General features: G+C 57.7%; 1 protein-coding gene across 2 annotated transcripts in view; it reads right to left on the reverse strand.

The window, feature by feature from the left end:
* Positions 1-22,595, reverse strand: part of EXOC6B (exocyst complex component 6B) — a 299,724-nt gene extending 277,129 nt beyond the window's left edge. The window contains exon 1 of one of the 2 annotated variants that reach the window (XM_075346201.1): positions 22,351-22,595. In XM_075346201.1, the coding sequence (XP_075202316.1) occupies positions 22,351-22,502 (152 nt within the window). In that variant the 5' untranslated portion in view covers positions 22,503-22,595. The remainder of the gene's footprint in view (positions 1-22,350) is intronic. The other variant, XM_075346210.1, reaches the window with a different exon arrangement.
* Between the last annotated feature and the right edge of the window lie 323 nt (positions 22,596-22,918).

Below are 22,918 nucleotides of genomic sequence, written 5' to 3' on the forward strand. Positions count from 1 at the left end.
ACGCCATCTAGCCACACGTGCACTCCCACGGACGCCATCTAGCAACACGTGCACTCCCACGGACGCCATCTAGCAACACGTGCACTCCCACGGACGCCATCTAGGAACACGTGCACTCCCACGGACGCCATCTAGGAACACGTGCACTCCCACGGACGCCATCTAGCCACACGTGCACTCCCACGGACGCCATCTAGCCACACGTGCACTCCCACGGACGCCATCTAGCCACACGTGCACTCCCACGGACGCCATCTAGCCACACGTGCACTCCCACGGACGCTATCTAGCCACACGTGCACTCCCACGGACGCCATCTAGCCACACGTGCGAGGCGAGCGTCAGGTCACGTCAGTCTCTGCTCCACGTTGATGGAATCCATTATTACAGAGGCCGGGACGTGCCGCTCTGATTATCGGTGCTCGGAGCGTGCAAGTGCTATTAATCTGCAGAGGCCGTGGTACCCGCTGCTAACTACACGGTGAGCGCGGAGGACGCCATCAATACAAGGGTTGGGCAGAGAGGGGCCGTCACCCGGCCAGTCACATCCACACCCCGGGAGCAATACACCAGACTCATATTACAGCCCCCTACTCTAGTCACATCCAAAGCTGCCGTCACACATTCCCCTGCTGCTCCAGGCCTCGGCCGACCGCTGGTCCTCGACACTTAACCCTTGGATGACTGCAGTAAATAGTGGGGACCCCTCCGCTTTGATCAGATCAACAGCTTGAGTGAAAGGGGTCTGTCTGTATAGACGAGACCCCCGGACTGTCCGTTCCAAGAACCTGCCACACAAGGTCGCAAACCGAACACACCATCTGCAAAAGACCCCTCCTGAGACCCCCACTAGACCTCACACACGGTGAGACTGCAATTCATATTATGCCCCGATTTCCTTTAAAAGTAGACGGAGACCTCCTCTCCCTGCGGGCGGCGGCGGACACAGACAGCCCTCAAGTCTCACCACCCACATCCAGGCCTCCGGCTGCGGTACACACAGTGCCTCCTCTGCAGCCAGGCCGGCCGGGGTCCCGGAAGCAGCCGACCCCACACTGCTGACAATGAAGGAGCCGCTGGGCTCCCAAAATTATTATCACACATTGGGGCCCCCATATTCTGAGGGGCTGCAGGGTGAGGAAATCCTCCCATCATCTGCAGTCCCCATAATGCAGCAGATACTGGGGCTTCTCCCTCCAGTTCTGGTCTCACTGTCACTCATCTTAACATAACCTCACAGTCCACAAGGGGGCAGCATCGTCCTGATGACTGAGCAGCACCACTTATATCGGGGGGCGGGGGGGGTTGGGGCTGGGGCTGAGCAGCAGCATCAGTGACCTGCCCCAGGATCAGCACACTCCTCTCCTGAAATACTCTGTGCTGCTGTGGATCCTGCTGACAGTCAGTGACCTGCCCCAGGATCGGCACACTCCTCTCCTGAACCACTCTGTGCTGCTGTGGATCCTGCTCACAGTCAGTGACCTGCCCCAGGATCAGCACACTCCTCTCCTGAAATACTCTGTGCTGCTGTGGATCCTGCTCACAGTCAGTGACCTGCCCCAGGATCAGCACACTTGTGAGGCAAATCCCGGGATATGAAGATGAATTATGACTCCAGTCATAATCTCTCATCACTCCCTGGCAGTGCCCCCTCCCTTCTTGTTCTCAGTGTTCCACTTACACCTCCATGGCCATGTCCTGTGATATGGAAATGAGGTGGTGTGGGAACAATGGACACAGGATGACTCCCTGCCGTCACCCTGTAACAAGAGTTGTATCTCATTAGCAAGGCTATGGAACTAGCTAGACAGAACGACTCCAGTAAAAAATGGTTCATATCTCGCAAGCCATATTTCCGATAAATATGGCAACCATAAAAATGGTGTCTCCGCAGGCGGACGATGCCGGCACACCCTTTTTATGGGAGCAGGACATTGGGAAATGCCCCAGGCGTGATATCAGCCAATGGGGAACTGGCAGACAGGTCATGAGTCCCCTCGTTCTGTAGCTAAATTCATAACTGTCACAATGAGAGCATTGGCGTCCGCCTACGACGCTCCCAGGCAAAGTTATGGCCATATTCCATGTTGTGGATTTTGTCCATAACTCCAGCCAGGGGTGGAGCAGTGCTTCCCTGTGAGGTCACGAAGGTAGGAGGGGACCTGGATTTGGCCAGGTTGATAACCCTACTTCGGCCATTTTCCAGGGTTCTTCTCGCTGGGGGCACGTGTAGGAAACATCTGTGGGAGTTCCTGGAAACCTGGGTACAGCGCCCCCCTGTGGCCAGACGCAACAAGGTAACTGCTGGAACTGTGTATACCTGTTTGTAACCCATGCTTTGATTGTAACTGTACTCTGACATATGTATATTCTGTAGATTCCCTATTGTATATATTGTAGTTTCTAGTGTGCTTTAGGCTGATTAAATTATATAATTAATCTTGGGCTGTTCTGTTATCTCGATCTTGAATCCCACGTCTGTGTGTTCGGCTAATAGTTACCGTGAAGCGGTTGGTGGCAGCGAATTGTGCCAAGGATTATTGTGGGGAGGCCAGTGAGATTCGGGGAGATTTTATATATTCCGCCCGCGGAGGTCGGGGGAATATATACCTTACTCTCACCGGGGACCCTTCAATAATCGGCATAAGTAGTATAGCGGCCTCCTTGCTTATTGTCGGGCAATTCCATAATTGGCCTGCCTATAAGAGGGGCGCTAGAGAGCGCGTCACGTGCTCTGTCTGTCGGTCGGGAGGTATAAAGGAGGGGTGACCCCCACTTGTTACCCCCCGATTGTGACGTACTGGTAGCCAGCGCGGGGGATTTCTGAGTGACCCCCCCGGTGGTTTGTGACATATTGGTGGCATAGCGGTGGGATCGAGATAATAGTGTGTGTGAGTGTGAGACCCATACTCCCAGACACTAAAGACTGCCTGCAGCAGCTGTGGCTGCTGGGGTCTTCAGACTAGCTCAACACTAGAGTGTCAGAGTGCAGATACTGTAAGGTGTGTGGAGGCATCAGGTGTCAGTTCTGTGTCAGTGACCAAAAGTCTGCAAGAATGGCTGATGGCACCAGGAGCAGAGCTATGCAACTGGCCAATGCTAAGGCAGGAGCCGAAGAGAGGGAGGACGGTGCTGTGGACAGTAATGAGGAGGTTGCCCACGAGTCCTCCAGGAGCTCGACGCCAGAAAACCGTTCTGCCGAGGACATTGCACAACCTGGCACTGCTGGACAAGATGAGGAGCAGCTCACCCAAGGGTCCTCAACGAGCCAGATGCCAGCCCTCCGCTCTGAAATGGACAGTGAATCACCAGGCTCCGCAGCGGGCCGCAGATCACCACGTGCCATTCCACAGAGCCTGGGAGGCTCGGATAGCCTTCTTCAAATGGCTATGGCCCTTCTCCAGGCTGGAGACCAGAAGGGCTACAAGGAACTCCTGGCAGAGCGCAGGGCAGAGCGGCACGCAGAGCGTGAGGCTGCGGAGCGAGAGCGGCAGGCAGCGCGTGAAGAGCGAGAGCGACAGGCAGACCGTGACTACCAGCTGCAGCTAGCTCAGCTCCGGCCCTCATCAGCCACATGTGACCTTCGAGACACCAAACTTCCAAAGGTCCGTGTTGAGGACTTCCCAGTGCTGGAGAAGGATGGAGACTTGGACTCTTTCTTGACTGCTTTTGAACGGACTTGCTTGCAGCACCATCTGGACAAGGACCAGTGGGCCAAATACCTGACCCCCCGTTTAAGGGGTAAGGCCCTGGATATCCTTGGGGATTTGCCTGCTGAGGCAGATCAGGGCTACGACACCATCAAGCGGGCCCTGATCCAACAGTACAACCTCACCCCAGAGTCCTACCGCAAGAAGTTCCGGAGCCTACAGAAGGGACCAAAGGACTCCTGGGCTGACCACAGGCGGGCACTTGCCCGAGCTTCCGACCACTGGACCCAAGGCCTGCAGCTTTCCACCGGACCGGAGATCCTGGACTTGTTCATCACGGAGCAACTCTTGTGGAACTGCCCTGAGGATCTCCGCCAGTTCATCCGAGACCAGAAGCCAAAGGGGTCCACGGCTACAGCTGCCCTTGCCGATGACTACACCAACAACCGGGCCCCTGAGGCCAGGAGAGCGGCCACCAGCAGCACCTGGAGAGGGGGTAAGATGAATTCTGCGACTGCCCCACCTGCCCCTAGACTGCAGGGGGTGTCCCCCTCAACTCCCCTCTCCAGGCCCGTGGCGGAACCAAGACGGTGCCACCAGTGCAACCTACCTGGACACTTCAAGGCCATGTGCCCTCAGCGTCCCAAGGCCCCGGCTCCGTCCCCGTCCCAAGGGCCGCCCAAGGTGTATTGTGTGGGTGGGGGTGGTGGTAGGTCCCTGGACAGCTTCCAACCTGTCACCGTCGGCCGGTCTGTGACCATAGGACTGCGAGACAGCGCCTCGGAGGTGACTCTGGTGCGGCCTGAGATGGTGTCCCCCCAAGACTTGATCCCTGGAAAAACCCTCGCTGTCTCCGGGATTGGAGGCACTGACCCGGCGCTGCCTGTTGCTGACATTTATGTGGACTGGGGCGCAGGGCGAGGGGTGAGGGAGGTGGGGGTAACTGATCGGATCCCTGCAAACGTGCTACTTGGGACAGATTTGGGTCAGATAACCTCCCAGTTCGGGCCCCAACCAAGGGCTGAACCTTCAGCCAGTACTGACAAGACTCCTGACAATGTTAATGTGTTATCTATGAATGATGTAAGGGAGGAGGGAGTGAACTCTGATATTTCTGCTTGCACAGACACCATAGACACACACACAGCTGCAGCTGTGACAGGAGGGGAGGGGGTCAGAGAAAGGTGTGACAATGCATTTACAAGTAATCAGCCTGTGAGCTGGGATCTGTTGCCCTCTGCAGGGATAAGCAGAGAGCAGGGTGCTGCAGGGGGAGGACCAGTGTGTGGGGTGGGGGCTACCACAGCAAATGTGGGGTCCCCAGAGATTTCACAGCGGGGTTCTGTTGCTGCAGGAGGGGAACAGGCAGGTGAGATTGGGGCCGGTCCAGGAGCGGAAGTGCTCCCAGGTAAGATCTCGGTGCATGGTTCCCCCACAACCGGGGTGTCAGGAAGCCAGGTAGGTCTGCCTGAACCGGCGACTTGGTCAGGAACGGAGGAGGAGCAGGCACGACCCACGGTCGCAGCGGCTGTGGCCGCTGTCACCCGCAGTGGGAGTGCTGGAAGCCAAGGGGCCTCCCGGAGGTCCGATAGCTCTTCCCCTTCTGACCAAGTGGCAGCCGAGTCAGGTGGAGGCCAGGACACAGGTCCCGGGGTACTGACTGAAGATGTGACAGTCTCGTCGATTCTGGCCACATCTAGTCAGGGGTTTCAGGCAGCGTTAGAAGTTGACGACAGCCTGAAAGCTCTTAAGGAGCAGGCGGCACAGCCTCCCTCGGACTCGGACCCGGAGCGAGTGGTCTGGGACCAAGGACGGCTGTACCGGGCCACGGTCCAGCAGGGTTCACCGGAGGCGTGGCCCAGGGACCGACAGTTGGTGGTACCCTATCCGTTCCGGACGGAGTTGTTGCGGATCGCACATGAGATTCCGATGGCCGGACACCTAGGGATCGCTAAGACCAAGGCCAGGTTAAACCAGCATTTCTACTGGCCAAAAATGGGGGCCGATGTGGCTGCCTACTGCCGTTCGTGTGAAACCTGTCAGAGAGTGGGGAAGGCGGGGCCACGCCCCAAAGCCCCACTGGTATCTCTGCCCATCATCGATGAGCCTTTCAGGAGGGTGGCTGTGGATCTGGTCGGCCCGCTGGCCATCCCCAGCAGCTCCGGGAAACGCTTCATACTGACGGTAGTGGACTATGCCACCCGGTACCCAGAAGCAGTGGCCTTGTCGTCCATTCGGGCTGACAAGGTGGCCACCGCATTGCTGGAGATTTTCTCCCGAGTGGGTTTTCCCCAGGAAATGCTCACTGACCGGGGGACCCAATTAATGTCCCAGCTGATGGAGGCCCTCTGTAAGCAAGTCCAGGTGCGACATCTGGTGGCCAGCCCGTACCATCCACAGACTAATGGCCTGTGCGAGCGGTTCAATGGCACCTTAAAGCAGATGCTTAAGATGTTGGTCGACTCCCATGGGCGTGACTGGGAGCGGTATCTCCCACACCTGTTATTTGCTTACCGGGAGGTTCCACAGGCCTCAACAGGATTCTCACCGTTTGAGCTCCTGTACGGGCGACGTGTGCGGGGCCCCCTGGCTCTGGTGAAAGAGGCTTGGGAAGGGGATTTGGCCACCCCTGGAGTGTCGGTTATCGAGTATGTCACGCGCTTCCGGGACAAAATGCAGGCCTTGACGCAACTGGTACACGACAATATGGCTCAAGCCCAGGCCGATCAGAAGCGTTGGTACGACCAGAACGCTTGTGAGAGGACCTACCAAGTGGGTCAAAAGGTGTGGGTACTGGTCCCCGTACCACAGGACAAGCTTCAGGCAGCCTGGGAAGGCCCATACCTCGTGTACCAGCAGCTCAACCCTGTAACGTACCTGGTCACCCTGGACCCTGCCCGTGGAAGGCGGAAGCCCTTCCATGTGAACATGATGAAGGCACATCATGAGCGGGAGACATGTGCGCTCCCCGTGTGCAACCTGCCCGAGGAGGGAGAAGCGGAAACCCTCTTGGATATGCTAGCCCAGGTTAGGGCAGGCGGATCCATGGAGGATGTGGAGGTTGGCCACCAGCTCTTGGAGGACCAACGGTCCCAGCTGTGGGCCACCCTCCTCCCCTTCCGGGGGTTGTTTACCAACCAGCCCGGAAGGACTGACTTGGCTGTCCATCACGTGGACACTGGGGATCATCCCCCGATCCGGCGTTCAGCATATCGGGTCTCCCTGGAGGTGCAGCAACACATGCGCCAGGAGATTGACGAGATGCTGAAGCTAGGGGTGATCCAGGCATCCAACAGCGCTTGGGTCTCGCCTGTAGTCCTCGTCCCTAAGAAGGACCGAACCACTCGGTTCTGCGTGGACTACAGGGGGCTCAATGCGGTCACGGTCGCCGATGCGTACCCAATGCCACGCATCGATGACCTGCTCGATCAGTTGGCCGGGGCTCAGTACCTGACCATCATGGATCTGAGCCGGGGATATTGGCAGATCCCCCTGACTCGCAAGGCCAGGGAACGCTCTGCCTTTATTACCCCATTTGGACTGTACGAGTCCACGGTGATGCCATTCGGGATGAGGAATGCCCCTGCCACTTTCCAGCGGATGGTCAACACCCTGCTCAAGGGACTTGAAGGGTACGCGGCCGCGTACCTGGATGACATTGCCGTCTTCAGTCCCACCTGGGAGGACCACCTAGAGCATCTAGCACAGGTGCTCAGGCGGATCCACCGGGCAGGTTTGACCATCAAGCCGGGAAAGTGTCAGCTGGCCATGAGCGAGGTCCAGTACCTCGGTCACCGGGTAGGTGGGAGAACACTGAAGCCCGAGCCTGAGAAAGTGGAAGCCATCGCATCCTGGCCCACCCCCAGGACCAAGAAGCAGGTGATGTCCTTCTTGGGGACCGCTGGGTACTATAGGAGGTTTGTTCCATGCTATAGTAGCCTGGCAAAGCCCTTGACGGACCTCACCAAGAAGAAGCTGCCCTCTGCAGTCGATTGGACAATGGACTGCGAGACAGCCTTCCGGGCCCTAAAGGACGCCCTGTCCAGCCCGCCCGTGCTACAGGCAGCCGACTTCACGCGGCCGTTTGTAGTACAGACCGACGCCAGTGACTTCGGCCTCGGTGCGGTGCTCAGCCAGGTGGACTCTGCGAGCCAAGAGCACCCAGTCTTGTACCTGAGCAGGAAGCTGTTACCAAGGGAAGTTGCCTATTCCACGATGGAGAAGGAGTGCCTGGCCATAGTGTGGGCCCTGCAGCGTCTGCAACCCTATCTATACGGGCGCCACTTCATCGTGGAGACGGACCACAATCCCCTCAGCTGGTTGCACACCGTCTCTGGGACGAATGGGCGATTGTTGCGATGGAGCCTTGCGCTCCAGCAATACAACTTCACCATTCGCCACAAAAGGGGCCGTGACCACGGTAACGCAGACGGGCTGTCCCGACAAGGAGAGGTCACGGACGGGCGCACGGGGGAACACCGGAGTGTGCTGCCCCCTAGCGCCCTCAAAAGGGGGGAGGTGTGAGGCAAATCCCGGGATATGAAGATGAATTATGACTCCAGTCATAATCTCTCATCACTCCCTGGCAGTGCCCCCTCCCTTCTTGTTCTCAGTGTTCCACTTACACCTCCATGGCCATGTCCTGTGATATGGAAATGAGGTGGTGTGGGAACAATGGACACAGGATGACTCCCTGCCGTCACCCTGTAACAAGAGTTGTATCTCATTAGCAAGGCTATGGAACTAGCTAGACAGAACGACTCCAGTAAAAAATGGTTCATATCTCGCAAGCCATATTTCCGATAAATATGGCAACCATAAAAATGGTGTCTCCGCAGGCGGACGATGCCGGCACACCCTTTTTATGGGAGCAGGACATTGGGAAATGCCCCAGGCGTGATATCAGCCAATGGGGAACTGGCAGACAGGTCATGAGTCCCCTCGTTCTGTAGCTAAATTCATAACTGTCACAATGAGAGCATTGGCGTCCGCCTACGACGCTCCCAGGCAAAGTTATGGCCCATATTCCAGGTTGGGATATTGTCCATAACTCAAGCCAGGGGTGGAGCAGTGCTCCCTGTGAGGTCACGAAGGTAGGAGGGGACCTGGATTTGGCCAGGTTGATAACCCTACTTCGGCCATTTTCCAGTGTTCTTTCGCTGGGGGTCACGTGTGAGAAACATCTGTGGGAGTTCCTGGAAACCTGGTCTACAGCGCCCCCCTGTGGCCAGACGCAACAAGGTAACTGCTGGAACTGTGTATGCCTGTTTGTAACCCATGCTTTGATTGTAACTGTACTCTGACATATGTATATTCTGTAGATTCCCTATTGTATATATTGTAGTTTCTAGTGTGCTTTAGGCTGATTAAATTATATAATTAATCTTGGGCTGTTCTGTTATCTCGATCTTGAATCCCACGTCTGTGTGTTCGGCTAATAGTTACCGTGAAGCGGTTGGTGGCAGCGAATTGTGCCAAGGATTATTGTGGGGAGGCCAGTGAGATTCGGGGAGATTTTATATATTCCGCCCGCGGAGGTCGGGGGAATATATACCTTACTCTCACCGGGGACCCTTCAATAATCGGCATAAGTAGTATAGCGGCCTCCTTGCTTATGGTCGGGCAATTCCATAATTGGCCTGACTATAAGAGGGGCGCTAGAGAGCGCGTCACGTGCTCTGTCTGTCGGTCGGGAGGTATAAAGGAGGGGTGACCCCCACTTGTTACCCCCCGATTGTGACGTACTGGTAGCCAGCGCGGGGGATTTCTGAGTGACCCCCCCGGTGGTTTGTGACAACACTCCTCTCCGGAAATACTCTGTGCTGCTGTGGACCCTGCTCACAGTCCGTGACCTGCCCCAGGATCATCACACTCCTCTCCTGAAATACTCTGTGCTGCTGTGGATCCTGCTCACAGTCAATGACCTGCCCCTGGACCGGCACACTCCTCTCCTGAAATACTCTGTGCTGCTGTGGATACTGCTCACTCTGTGCTGCTGTGGATCCTGCTGCTCGCAGTCAGTAACCTGCGCCTGAACCAGCACACTCCTCTCCTGAAATACTCTGTGCTGCTGTGGATCCTGCTCGCAGTCAGTGACCTGCCTCAAGATCGGCACACTCCTCTCCTGAAATACTCTGTGCTGCTGTGGATCCTGCTCACAGTCAATGACCTGCCCCTGGACCGGCACACTCCTCTCCTGAAATACTCTGTGCTGCTGTGGATACTGCTCGCTCTGTGCTGCTGTGGATCCTGCTGCTCGCAGTCAGTAACCTGCCCCTGAACCAGCACACTCCTCTCCTGAAATACTCTGTGCTGCTGTGGATCCTGCTCGCAGTCAGTGACCTGCCTCAAGATCGGCACACTCCTCTCCTGAAATACTCTGTGCTGCTGTGGATCCTGCTCACAGTCAGTGACCTGCCCCAGGATCGGCACACTCCTCTCCTGAAATACTCTGTGCTGCTCTGGATGCTGCTCACAGTCAGTGACCTGCCCCAGGATCAGCGCACTCCTCTCCTGAAATACTCTGTGCTGCTGTGGACACTGCCCTTGCAGCAGCTACCTTCTTTTCTGAAATAATCATTTTTTTTTAAGGGCTTAGGTATGAATGCCGCATCATATCCAGTAACATAGAGCTGGTAATGGCGCCGGCCGTGGGGCAGGGCACTTTCACACTTGCGTTCAGCGGAGTCTGTCACAATGGAGAATAGTGCAGTTCGTTAACGCACTGCGCTATTCTCCATAGACTTGTATGGACGACGCACTCTAACGCAAGTGTCAGCGTTGCATCCGCTGGACGACGCAGCGTCGTTATTTTGACGCTGCGCCGGGCAGAAGGAACACAGCATGTAACTTTTTTTGAGCAGCGCAATCCGTAGGATTTCACTGCGCATGCTCTCTCTGCCTCCCTGCACCCGTAAACAAGGTAAATATCGGATAACCAAGCAAAGTGCTTGGTCGATATTTACCCTCGCTACGTGTGCAGGGAGCCCGACACTTCCCCGCTTGGCTACGACCCCTCTCGCACCCCACTCCGCATGTATGTACACATAAACACACACACAGATATACATACACACCTGTCCTCAGCGCCATGGCCTGCTCGGCTCCACCCACTCCGCCCCCCCGCACACATTCTCCGCGGCCGAACGATCAGCTGAGCGCCCGGCCGCCGGCTTATGAGATCGATCAGCTGAGCGCCCGGCCGCCGGCTTATGAGAGCGATCAGCTGAGTGCCCGGCCGCCGGCTTATGAGAGCGATCAGCTGAGTGCCCGGCCGCCGGCTTATGAGAGCGATCAGCTGAGCGCCCGGCCGCCGGCTTATGAGAGCGATCAGCTGAGCGCCCGGCCGCCGGCTTATGAGAGCGATCAGCTGAGCGCCCGGCCGCCGGCTTATGAGAGCGATCAGCTGAGTGCCCGGCCGCCGGCTTATTAGAGCGATCAGCTAAGCGCCAGGCCGCCGGCTTATGAGACCGATCAGCTGAGCGCCCGGCCGCCGGCTTATGAGAGCGATCAGCTGAGCGCCCGGCCGCCGGCTTATGAGAGCGATCAGCTGAGTGCCCGGCCGCCGGCTTATGAGAGCGATCAGCTGAGCGCCCGGCCGCCGGCTTATGAGAGCGATCAGCTGAGCGCCCGGCCGCCGGCTTATGAGAAGGATCAGCTGAGCGCCCGGCCGCCGGCTTATGAGAGCGATCAGCTGAGCGCCCGGCCGCCGGCTTATGAGAGCGATCAGCTGGTCGTTCACAATAGTCTGCTGCCGGTAAAACTGTAAAGAAAAAAAAAAAAAAACTTTCCGTTGTTTTGTACGATCCGTTGCATCCGTCACACAACGCAATGCAACAGATGCTGTTCAACGCAAGTGTGAAAGTAGCCTTATGTTCCGCACAGGTTTTACTCTTTGCATTGGATGAAGTGACATCTGGGATCCAGAAAGCACAGCACCTCCCGCCCCGTGTGAGGGGAGTAGCAGGGAGGGCGCCGGTACTGTCTGCTGCCATCGGAGCCTGCACACACACACCGACCAGAAGAGGGCAGCAACACACAGCTGGTTACTATCACATACAGGAAAATAAGCTAGAGACCAGCGGCTGCTACCAGAGAGCAGCAGCTCCCTACACTCCAGAAGAGGAGAGAACATTCAGCAGCACAGGAGCGGCTCTGTAAGGCGGTGCACAGATTCTCGTGTCACACTGCGAGGCCCCAATATTAACCATTATTCTAAAAACAGACTTCACAGAGAAACGAGAGCGAAGAAAAGCTACAGAAGAGACAACAGCTGAGCGCCACCACCGGCCCCGAGACACCGACCGCAAGCACCAACTACATCCCCCAGCCCAGCACTACTACTCCTATCAGACGCCTATGACGAGCGCACACCGCTCCTCACATTACATACATATAATGCAGGCTGTCCGCCCCCTGCAGTCCCATGTAACCCCTGTACCGCGCCCCCTCCTGGCGGCCTGTGCACATGCGGGGCTTACATGAGGGGGTGCAGGGGCGCTCTCATGGCCAGGCCGATCATCAGTGAAGACTGTGCTGACAGTCACCTCAACAGGAAAAAATAAGACACGGAGCGCCATCCTGTAAGGAACGCGAGGAGCAGAGGAAGTCCGAAAATAGCCAGCGAGATCTCAGGGGGCAGCTGCTACCAGCGAGCGCCAGCACCGCAGAACCATGCTGCCGTCTACAGCAGCACCCAGCAAGACCGCCAGCAGGGGGCGCAGTGCAGACACAGCACCGGGCCAGGACGACCTCTGACCTCCAGCAGGGGGCGCAGTGCAGACACAGCACCGGGCCAGGACGACCTCCGACCTCCAGCAGGGGGCGCAGTGCAGACACAGCACCGGGCCAGGACGACCTCTGACCTCCAGCAGGGGGCGCAGTACAGACACAGCACCGGGCCAGGACAACCTCTGACCTCCAGCAGGGGACGCAGTGCAGACACAGCACCAGGCCAGGACGACCTATGACCTCCAGCAGGGGGCGCAGTGCAGACACAGCACCAGGCCAGGACAACCTCTGACCTCCAGCAGGGGGCGCAGTGCAGACACAGCACCAGGCCAGGACAACCTCTGACCTCCAGCAGGGGGCGCAGTGCAGACACAGCACCAGGCCAGGACAACCTCTGACCTCCAGCAGGGGGCGCAGTACAGACACAGCACCAGGCCAGGACGACCTCTGCCCTCCAGCAGGGGGCACAGTGCAGACACAGCACCGGGCCAGGACGACCTCTGACCTCCAGCAGGGGGCGCAGTGCAGACACAGCACCGGGCCAGGACGACCTCTGACCTCCAGCAGGGGGCACAGTGCAGACACAGCACCGGGCCAGGACGACCTCTGCCCTCCAGCAGGGGGCGCAGTGCAGACACAGCACCAGGCCTGGACGACCTATGACCGCCAGCAGGGGGCGCAGTACAGACACAGCACCGGGCCAGGACGACCTCTGACCTCCAGCAGGGGGCGCAGTGCAGACACAGCACCGGGCCAGGACGACCTCTGACCTCCAGCAGGGGGCGCAGTGCAGACACAGCACCAGGCCAGGACGACCTATGACCGCCAGCAGGGGGCGCAGTGCAGACACAGCACCGGGCCAGGACAACCTCTGACCTCCAGCAGGGGGCACAGTGCAGACACAGCACCGGGCCAGGACGACCTCTGCCCTCCAGCAGGGGGCGCAGTGCAGACACAGCACCAGGCCAGGACGACCTATGACCGCCAGCAGGGGGCGCAGTACAGACACAGCACCGGACCAGGACGACCTCTGACCGCCAGCAGGGGGCGCAGTGCAGACACAGCACCAGGCCAGGACGACCTATGACCGCCAGCAGGGGGCGCAGTGCAGACACAGCACCGGGCCAGGACAACCTCTGACCTCCAGCAGGGGGCACAGTGCAGACACAGCACCGGGCCAGGACGACCTCTGCCCTCCAGCAGGGGGCGCAGTGCAGACACAGCACCAGGCCAGGACGACCTATGACCGCCAGCAGGGGGCGCAGTACAGACACAGCACCGGACCAGGACGACCTCTGACCGCCAGCAGGGGGCGCAGTGCAGACACAGCACCAGGCCAGGACGACCTATGACCGCCAGCAGGGGGCGCAGTGCAGACACAGCACCGGGCCAGGACAACCTCTGACCTCCAGCAGGGGGCGCAGTACAGACACAGCACTGGGCCAGGACGACCTCTGACCTCCAGCAGGGGGCGCAGTGCAGACACAGCACCAGGCCAGGACGACCTATGACCGCCAGCAGGGGGCGCAGTGCAGACACAGAACCGGGCCAGGACGACCTATGACCGCCAGCAGGGGGCGCAGTACAGACACAGAACCGGGCCAGGACGACCTCTGACCTCCAGCAGGGGGCACAGTGCAGACACAGCACCAGGCCAGGATGACCTCTGACCTCCAGCAGGGGGCGCAGTGCAGACACAGCACCAGGCCAGGACGACCTATGACCGCCAGCAGGGGGCGCAGTGCAGACACAGCACCGGGCCAGGACAACCTCTGACCTCCAGCAGGGGGCACAGTGCAGACACAGCACCGGGCCAGGACGACCTCTGCCCTCCAGCAGGGGGCGCAGTGCAGACACAGCACCAGGCCAGGACGACCTATGACCGCCAGCAGGGGGCGCAGTACAGACACAGCACCGGACCAGGACGACCTCTGACCGCCAGCAGGGGGCGCAGTGCAGACACAGCACCAGGCCAGGACGACCTATGACCGCCAGCAGGGGGCGCAGTGCAGACACAGCACCGGGCCAGGACAACCTCTGACCTCCAGCAGGGGGCGCAGTACAGACACAGCACTGGGCCAGGACGACCTCTGACCTCCAGCAGGGGGCGCAGTGCAGACACAGCACCAGGCCAGGACGACCTATGACCGCCAGCAGGGGGCGCAGTGCAGACACAGAACCGGGCCAGGACGACCTCTGACCTCCAGCAGGGGGCACAGTGCAGACACAGCACCAGGCCAGGATGACCTCTGACCTCCAGCAGGGGGCGCAGTGCAGACACAGCACCAGGCCAGGACGACCTATGACCGCCAGCAGGGGGCGCAGTGCAGACACAGCACCGGGCCAGGACAACCTCTGACCTCCAGCAGGGGGCGCAGTACAGACACATCAAATATCACTGTGCCAGGACGACCTCTGACCTCCAGCAGGGGGTGCAGTGCAGACACAGACACAGCTCTGTCTGGACACTGCTGGAGCCGGGGCCTCTTATTCGGCTGCCATCAGGCTTTGCACAGAGTTACATTAGTTGCTTTTCTTTTTCAGGATCTCTGCTTGCTGTTAATAGGAATGTTTACTGTTCCTCTGACAATCGCCCAGCGCGGCTGCAATGCCTGCCCTCCAGCGAGTCGTGATCGGCCCAGGACCTTCCCTCCAGAGGAAATACACCATGAGCGACAGCAAGCAGAGATCTTCATCTGGGATGAACGGATATACAGTGTGTCCACCCATACCCTGTCCACCGCCATTACCTTGAGAACGGCGGCAGCTATAGGCATAGAGGTGGTGTCTAGGTATAGTAAAGTAGCCATGCGCTACGCAATGAAACCAATTAATATCTTGCAACAAGATCCAGAGCTGTATTCGTAATTCTGCTCCATCTCAAGGTGCAGGATTTTCCTGCTGCTTCAATGTCCGCCACTAGTATAAGGCGTTGAGAGCAAGCAGCAGCCAGCTGAATTGTGAATACAGCTCTGGATAACACTGCAGTATAAGAGTATAACATTCCCTCGCATCGAGGCTGCATGCGAATAACAGGATCAGATCTTACAAGGCTCTTTTATATAAAACCTGCTATTTGTGACTCTGCCTCTAAGTATAGAGGATCCAGCCAGACGAGGTGCCGGGCGCACCGGGGGCAGCGCTGATCACTAGTGTAGCAGAGCAGAGTGTGTCACTGGATCAGGGGCAGACTCTGCAACCTTGTTTCCTGCCAAAATGCAATTGTGGCGCATCCTGTAAAAGTATTCATACCCCATGAACCTTTTCACATTTCACATTGCACTCAGAATCTCCTATGGGATGTATATACAGCAGTCTCATTATCTCATATATGACATATATACAGCAGTATCTGTGTCTCCTATGTGATGTATATACAGCAGTCTCTGTGTCTCCTATGTGATGTATATACAGCAGTCTCTGTGTCTCCTATGTGACTTGTATACAGCAGTCTCTGTGTTTCCTATGTGATGTATATACAGCAGTCTGTGTTTCCTATGTAATGTATATACAGCAGTCTCTGTGTTTCCTGTGTGATGTATATACAGCAGTCTCTGTGTTTCCTATGTGATGTATATACAGCAGTCTCTGTGTTTCCTATGTGATGTATATACAGCAGTCTCTGTGTTTCCTATGTGATGTATATACAGCAGTCTCTGTGTTTCCTATGTGATGTATATACAGCAGTCTCTGTGTTTCCTATGTGATGTATATACAGCAGTCTCTGTGTTTCCTATGTGATGTATATACAGCAGTCTCTGTGTTTCCTATGTGATGTATATACAGCAGTCTCTGTGTTTCCTATGTGATGTATATACAGCAGTCTCTGTGTTTCCTATGTGATGTATATACAGCAGTCTCTGTGTTTCCTATGTGATGTATATACAGCAGTCTCTGTGTTTCCTATGTGATGTATATACAGCAGTCTCTGTGTTTCCTATGTGATGTATATACAGCAGTCTCTGTGTTTCCTATGTGATGTATATACAGCAGTCTCTGTGTTTCCTATGTGATGTATATACAGCAGTCTCTGTGTTTCCTATGTGATGTATATACAGCAGTCTGTGATTCCTATGTGATGTATATACAGCAGTCTGTTTCCTATGTGATGTATATACAGCAGTCTGTTTCCTATGTGATGTATATACAGCAGTCTGTTTCCTATGTGATGTATATACAGCAGTCTGTGTTTCCTATGTGATGTATATACAGCAGTCTGTGTTTCCTATGTGATGTATATACAGCAGTCTGTGTTTCCTATGTGATGTATATACAGCAGTCTGTGTTTCCTATGTGATGTATATACAGCAGTCTGTGTTTCCTATGTGATGTATATACAGCAGTCTGTGTTTCCTATGTGATGTATATACAGCAGTCTGTGTTTCCTATGTGATGTATATACAGCAGTCTGTGTTTCCTATGTGATGTATATACAGCAGTCTGTGTTTCCTATGTGATGTATATACAGCAGTCTGTGTTTCCTATGTGATGTATATACAGCAGTCTGTGTTTCCTATGTGATGTATATACAGCAGTCTGTGTTTCCTATGTGATGTATATACAGCAGTCTGTGTTTCCTATGTGATGTATATACAGCAGTCTGTGTTTCCTATGTGATGTATATACAGCAGTCTGTGTTTCCTATGTGATGTATATACAGCAGTCTGTGTTTCCTATGTGATGTATATACAGCAGTCTGTGTTTCCTATGTGATGTATATACAGCAGTCTGTGTTTCCTATGTGATGTACATACAGCAGTCTGTGTTTCCTATGTGATGTACATACAGCAGTCTGTGTTTCCTATGTGATGTACATACAGCAGTCTGTGTTTCCTATGTGATGTACATACAGCAGTCTGTGTTTCCTATGTGATGTACATACAGCAGTCTGTGTTTCCTATGTGATGTATATACAGCAGTCTGTGTTTCCTATGTGATGTATATACAGCAGTCTGTGTTTCCTATGTGATGTATATACAGCAGTCTGTGTTTCCTATGTGATGTATATACAGCAGTCTGTGTTTCCTATGTGATGTATATACAGCGGTCTGTTTCCTATGTGATGTATATACAGAAGTCTGTGTTTCCTATGTGATGTATATACAGCAGTTTGTGTTTCCTGTGATATATGTACAGCAGTCTGGTTTCCTTTGTGATGTAAATACAGCAGTCTCTGGGTTTCCTATGTGATGTATATACCGCAGTCTGTATTTCCTGAGTGATGTATATACAGCGGTCTGTTTCCTATATGATGTATATACAGAAGTCTCTGTGTCTCCTATGTGATGTATAAACACCAATCTCTGTGTTTCCTATGTGATGTAAATACAGCAGTCTCTGTGTATCCTATGTGATGTATATACACCAGTCCCAGTGTATCCTATGTGATGTATATGCTTACCTATATACCTCACACAGGAGACACCAATACTGCTGTAAAAATTACATAGGAGACTCATGTGACTGTGCTGTCACTATCCCTATGTCGGACACCCTGCCCCTCTCTCTCCCTCCGTCACACTCCCTCCCTCCGTCTTTCTCATTCATTCCCACTGTCTCTCCCTCACTCTTCCTCTATCCCTTTCCCTCCTTATGTCTCACTCTCTCTAGCCCTCCCTGTCTCCCCCCCGTCTCCACTCCTCTAACTCTGCATCTCTGTCTACCCCCTGTTTACCCCCACCTACATCTCTCCCACTCCCCTTTCTATGTCTCCTCTGTCTCTCCCCCCCGTGTCTCTCCCTCTCCTCTGTCTCTCCCCCCCCTCTGTCTCTCCCCCCCCGTGTCTCTCCCTCTCCTCTGTCTCTCCCCCCCGTGTCTCTCCCTCTCCTCTGTCTCTCCCCCCCCCGTGTCTCTCCCTCTCCTCTGTCTCTCCCCCCCCGTGTCTCTCCCTCTCCTCTGTCTCTCCCCCCCCCCCGTGTCTCTCCCTCTCCTCTGTCTCTCCCCCCCCGTGTCTCTCCCTCTCCTCTGTCTCTCCCCCCCCCGTGTCTCTCCCTCTCCTCTGTCTCTCCCCCCCGTGTCTCTCCCTCTCCTCTGTCTCTCCCCCCCCCCGTGTCTCTCCCTCTCCTCTGTCTCTCCCCCCCCGTGTCTCTCCCTCTCCTCTGTCTCTCCCCCCCCGTGTCTCTCCCTCTCCTCTGTCTCTCCCCCCCCGTGTCTCTCCCTCTCCTCTGTCTCTCCCCGCCCGTGTCTCTCCCCCCGTGTCTCTCCCTCTCCTCTGTCTCTCCCCCCCCGTGTCTCTCCCTCTCCTCTGTCTCTCCCCCCCCGTGTCTCTCCCTCTCCTCTGTCTCTCCCCCCCCCTGTCACTCACCCCCGTCTCTCCCTCTCCTCTGTCTCCGCCCCCCGTGTCTCTCCCTCTCCTCTGTCTCTCCCCCCGTGTCTCTCCCTCTCCTCTGTCTCTCCCCCCCCGTGTCTCTCCCTCTCCTCTGTCTCTCCCCCCCCCGTGTCTCTCCCTCTCCTCTGTCTCTCCCCCCCCGTGTCTCTCCCTCTCCTCTGTCTCTCCCCCCCCCCCGTGTCTCTCCCTCTCCTCTGTCTCTCCCCCCCCGTGTCTCTCCCTCTCCTCTGTCTCTCCCCCCCCCGTGTCTCTCCCTCTCCTCTGTCTCTCCCCCCCCCGTGTCTCTCCCTCTCCTCTGTCTCTCCCCCCGTGTCTCTCCCTCTCCTCTGTCTCTCCCCCCCGTGTCTCTCCCTCTCCTCTGTCTCTCCCCGCCGTGTCTCTCCCTCTCCTCTCTCCCCCCCCCCCGTGTCTCTCCCCCCCCGTGTCTCTCCCTCTCCTCTCTCCCCCCCCCCCCGTGTCTCTCCCCCCCCCCCCGTGTCTCTCCCTCTCCTCTGTCTCTCCCCCCCCCCGTGTCTCTCCCTCTCCTCTGTCTCTCCCCCCCCCCGTGTCTCTCCCTCTCCTCTGTCTCTCCCCCCCCCGTGTCTCTCCCTCTCCTCTGTCTCTCCCCCCCCGTGTCTCTCCCTCTCCTCTGTCTCTCCCCCCCCGTGTCTCTCCCTCTCCTCTGTCTCTCCCCCCCCGTGTCTCTCCCTCTCCTCTGTCTCTCCCCCCCCGTGTCTCTCCCTCTCCTCTGTCTCTCCCCCCCCGTGTCTCTCCCTCTCCTCTGTCTCTCCCCCCCCGTGTCTCTCCCTCTCCTCTGTCTCTCCCCCCCCCGTGTCTCTCCCTCTCCTCTGTCTCTCCCCCCCCCCCCCGTGTCTCTCCCTCTCCTCTGTCTCTCCCCCCCCCCGTGTCTCTCCCTCTCCTCTGTCTCTCCCCCCCCGTGTCTCTCCCTCTCCTCTGTCTCTCCCCCCTGTGTCTCTCCCTCTCCTCTGTCTCTCCCCCCCCCGTCTCTCCCTCTCCTCTGTCTCTCCCCCCCCGTCTCTCCCTCTCCTCTGTCTCTCCCCCCCCCCGTGTCTCTCCCTCTCCTCTGTCTCTCCCCCCCCCGTGTCTCTCCCTCTCCTCTGTCTCTCCCCCCCCGTGTCTCTCCCTCTGCTCTGTCTCTCCCCCCCATGTCTCTCCCTCTCCTCTGTCTCTCCCCCCCCCCCGTGTCTCTCCCTCTCCTCTGTCTCTCCCCCCCATGTCTCTCCCTCTCCTCTGTCTCTCCCCCCCTCCCCGTGTCTCTCCCTCTCCTCTGTCTCTCCCTCTCCTCTGTCTCTCCCCCCCCCGTGTCTCTCCCTCTCCTCTGTCTCTCCCCCCCGTGTCTCTCTCTCTCCTCTGTCTCTCCCCCCCCCGTGTCTCTCCCTCTCTCCCTCTCCTCTGTCTCTCCCCCCCATGTCTCTCCCTCTCCTCTGTCTACCCCCCCGTGTCTCTCCCTCTCCTCTGTCCCCCCCCCCGTGTCTCTCCCTCTCCTCTGTCTCCCCCCGCCCGTGTCTCTCCCTCTCCTCTGTCCCCCCCCCCGTGTCTCTCCCTCTCCTCTGTCTCCCCCCGCCCGTGTCTCTCCCTCTCCTCTGTCTCTCCCCGCCCGTGTCTCTCCCCCCGTGTCTCTCCCTCTCCTCTGTCTCTCCCCCCCGTGTCTCTCCCTCTCCTCTGTCTCTCCCCCCCGTGTCTCTCCCTCTCCTCTGTCTCTCCCCCCCCTGTCACTCACCCCCGTCTCTCCCTCTCCTCTGTCTCCGCCCCCCGTGTCTCTCCCTCTCCTCTGTCTCTCCCCCCGTGTCTCTCCCTCTCCTCTGTCTCTCCCCCCGTGTCTCTCCCTCTCCTCTGTCTCTCCCCCCCGTGTCTCTCCCTCTCCTGTCTCTCCCCCCCGTGTCTCTCCCTCTCCTCTGTCTCCCCCCCCCTGTCACTCACCCCCCTGTCTCTCCCTCTCCTCTGTCTCTCCCCCCCCCCGTCACTCACCCCCCTGTCTCTCTCCTCTGTCTCCCCCCTGTCTCCTCTGTCTCTCCCCTCCCCCTGTCACTCACCCCCCTGTCTCTCTCCTCTGTCTCCCCCCTGTCTCCTCTGTCTCTCCCCTCCCCCTGTCACTCACCCCCCTGTCTCTCTCCTCTGTCTCCCCCTGTCTCTCCCCTCCACCTCTCCTCTCACTCCTCTGTCTCTCCCCTCCCCCTGTCACTCTCCACCCTCTCTCTCCTTTTCTCCTCTGTCTCTCCCCCCCATCTCTCTCTCCTTTTCTCCTGTCTCCCCTGTCTCTCCCCTCCCCCTGTCACTCTCCACCCTCTCTCTCCTTTTCTCCTCTGTCTCTCCCCCCATCTCTCTCTCCTTTTCTCCTCTGTCTCCCCTGTCTCTCCCCTCCCCGTCACTCTCCCCCTGTCTCTCCCCCCGTCTCTCTCCTTTTCTCCTGTCTCCTCTGTTTCCCCCCTGTCTCTCCTTGTCTCCTCTGTCTCTCCCCTCCCCTTTTCTCCTGTCTCCCCTGTCTCCCCCCTGTCCCTCTCCTTTTCTCCTCTGTCTCTCCTTTTCTCCTGTCACTCTCCCCCCTGTCTCCCCCCCCGTCTCTCCTTTTCTCCTCTGTCTCCCCTCTGTCTCCTCTGTCTCTCCCCTCCCCCTGTCACTCACCCCCCTGTCTCTCTTCTCTGTCTCCCCCTGCCTCCTCTGTCTCTCCCCTCCCCCTGTCACTCACCCCCCTGTCTCTCTCCTGTCTCCCCCCTGTCTCCTCTGTCTCTCCCCTCCCCCTGTCACTCACCCCCCTGTCTCTCTCCTGTCTCCCCCCTGTCTCCTCTGTCTCTCCCCTCCCCCTGTCACTCACCCCCCTGTCTCTCTCCTGTCTCCCCCCTGTCTCCTCTGTCTCTCCCCTCCCCCTGTCTCTCCCTGTCTCTCCCCTCCCCCTGTCACTAACCCCCGTCTCTCTCCTCTGTCTCCTCTGTCTCTCCCCTCCCCCTGTCACTCACCCCCCTGTCTCTCTCCTCTGTCTCCCCCCTGTCTCTCCCCTCCCCCTGTCACTCACCCCCCTGTCTCTCTCCTCTGTCTCCCCCCTGTCTCCTCTGTCTCTCCCTTCCCCCTGTCACTCACCCCCCTGTCTCTCTCCTCTGTCTCCCCCCTGTCTCCTCTGTCTCTCCCTTCCCCCTGTCACTCACCCCCCTGTCTCTCTCCTCTGTCTCCCCCTGCCTCCTCTGTCTCTCCCCTCCCCCTGTCACTCACCCCCCTGTCTCTCTCCTCTGTCTCCCCCCTGTCTCCTCTGTCTCTCCCCTCCCCCTGTCACTCACCCCCCTGTCTCTCTCCTCTGTCTCCCCCTGTCTCCTCTGTCTCTCCCCTCCCCCTGTCACTCACCCCCCTGTCTCTCTCCTCTGTCTCCCCCTGCCTCCTCTGTCTCTCCCCTCCCCCTGTCACTCACCCCCCTGTCTCTCTCCTGTCTCCCCCCTGTCTCCTCTGTCTCTCCCCTCCCCCTGTCACTCACCCCCCTGTCTCTCTCCTCTGTCTCCCCCTGTCTCCTCTGTCTCTCCCCTCCCCCTCTCACTCACCCCCCTGTCTCTCCCCTCCCCCTCTCCTCTGTCTCTCCTTTTCTCCTCTGTCTCTCCCCTGTCTCTCTACCCCTCCTCTGTTTCCGCCCCCCGTCACTCTCGCCTCCCCGTCTCTCACCGCAGTGTGGGGCCGATACAGGCCGTCTCGGTGCTCTCGATCTCGCGCAGGATCCGCTCATGTTCCGCTGCTGTCTCCAGCTCCGCCATGTCTGGGACTCCCGGCACCGCCCTCACACCAACGTCACCGCGCTGCACGTGCCCTGACGTCATGACGTCACCGGAGCGCCGCTGTCTGAGGGGAAAAAAGATAACTACTGTCTGAGGTGACACAGAAAACAGAGCGTGACGTCACCTCACAGCGGACGGTACCACGTAGAAGGGAGAGGGGACAGCTCAGTGGCCGGTACCACATGGGTGAGAGGGGGAGACAGCTCAGCGAAGTACCACATAGGAGGGAGAGGGGACAGGTCAGCGGGTGTCACCACGTAGGAGGCAGGGGGGAGAGAGCTCAGTGGACGGTACCACATAGGAGGGAGAGGGGACAGCTTAGCAGACAGTACCACATAGGAGGGAGAGGGGACAGATCAGCGGCCACATAGGAGGGAGAGGGGACAGCTCAGCGGACGGTACCACATAGGAGGGAGAGGGGACAGCTTAGCAGACAGTACCACATAGGAGGGAGAGGG

The sequence above is a fragment of the Anomaloglossus baeobatrachus genome, chromosome 1 (assembly GCF_048569485.1).
Source record: "Anomaloglossus baeobatrachus isolate aAnoBae1 chromosome 1, aAnoBae1.hap1, whole genome shotgun sequence".
NCBI classification, from domain to species: Eukaryota; Metazoa; Chordata; class Amphibia; order Anura; family Aromobatidae; genus Anomaloglossus; species Anomaloglossus baeobatrachus.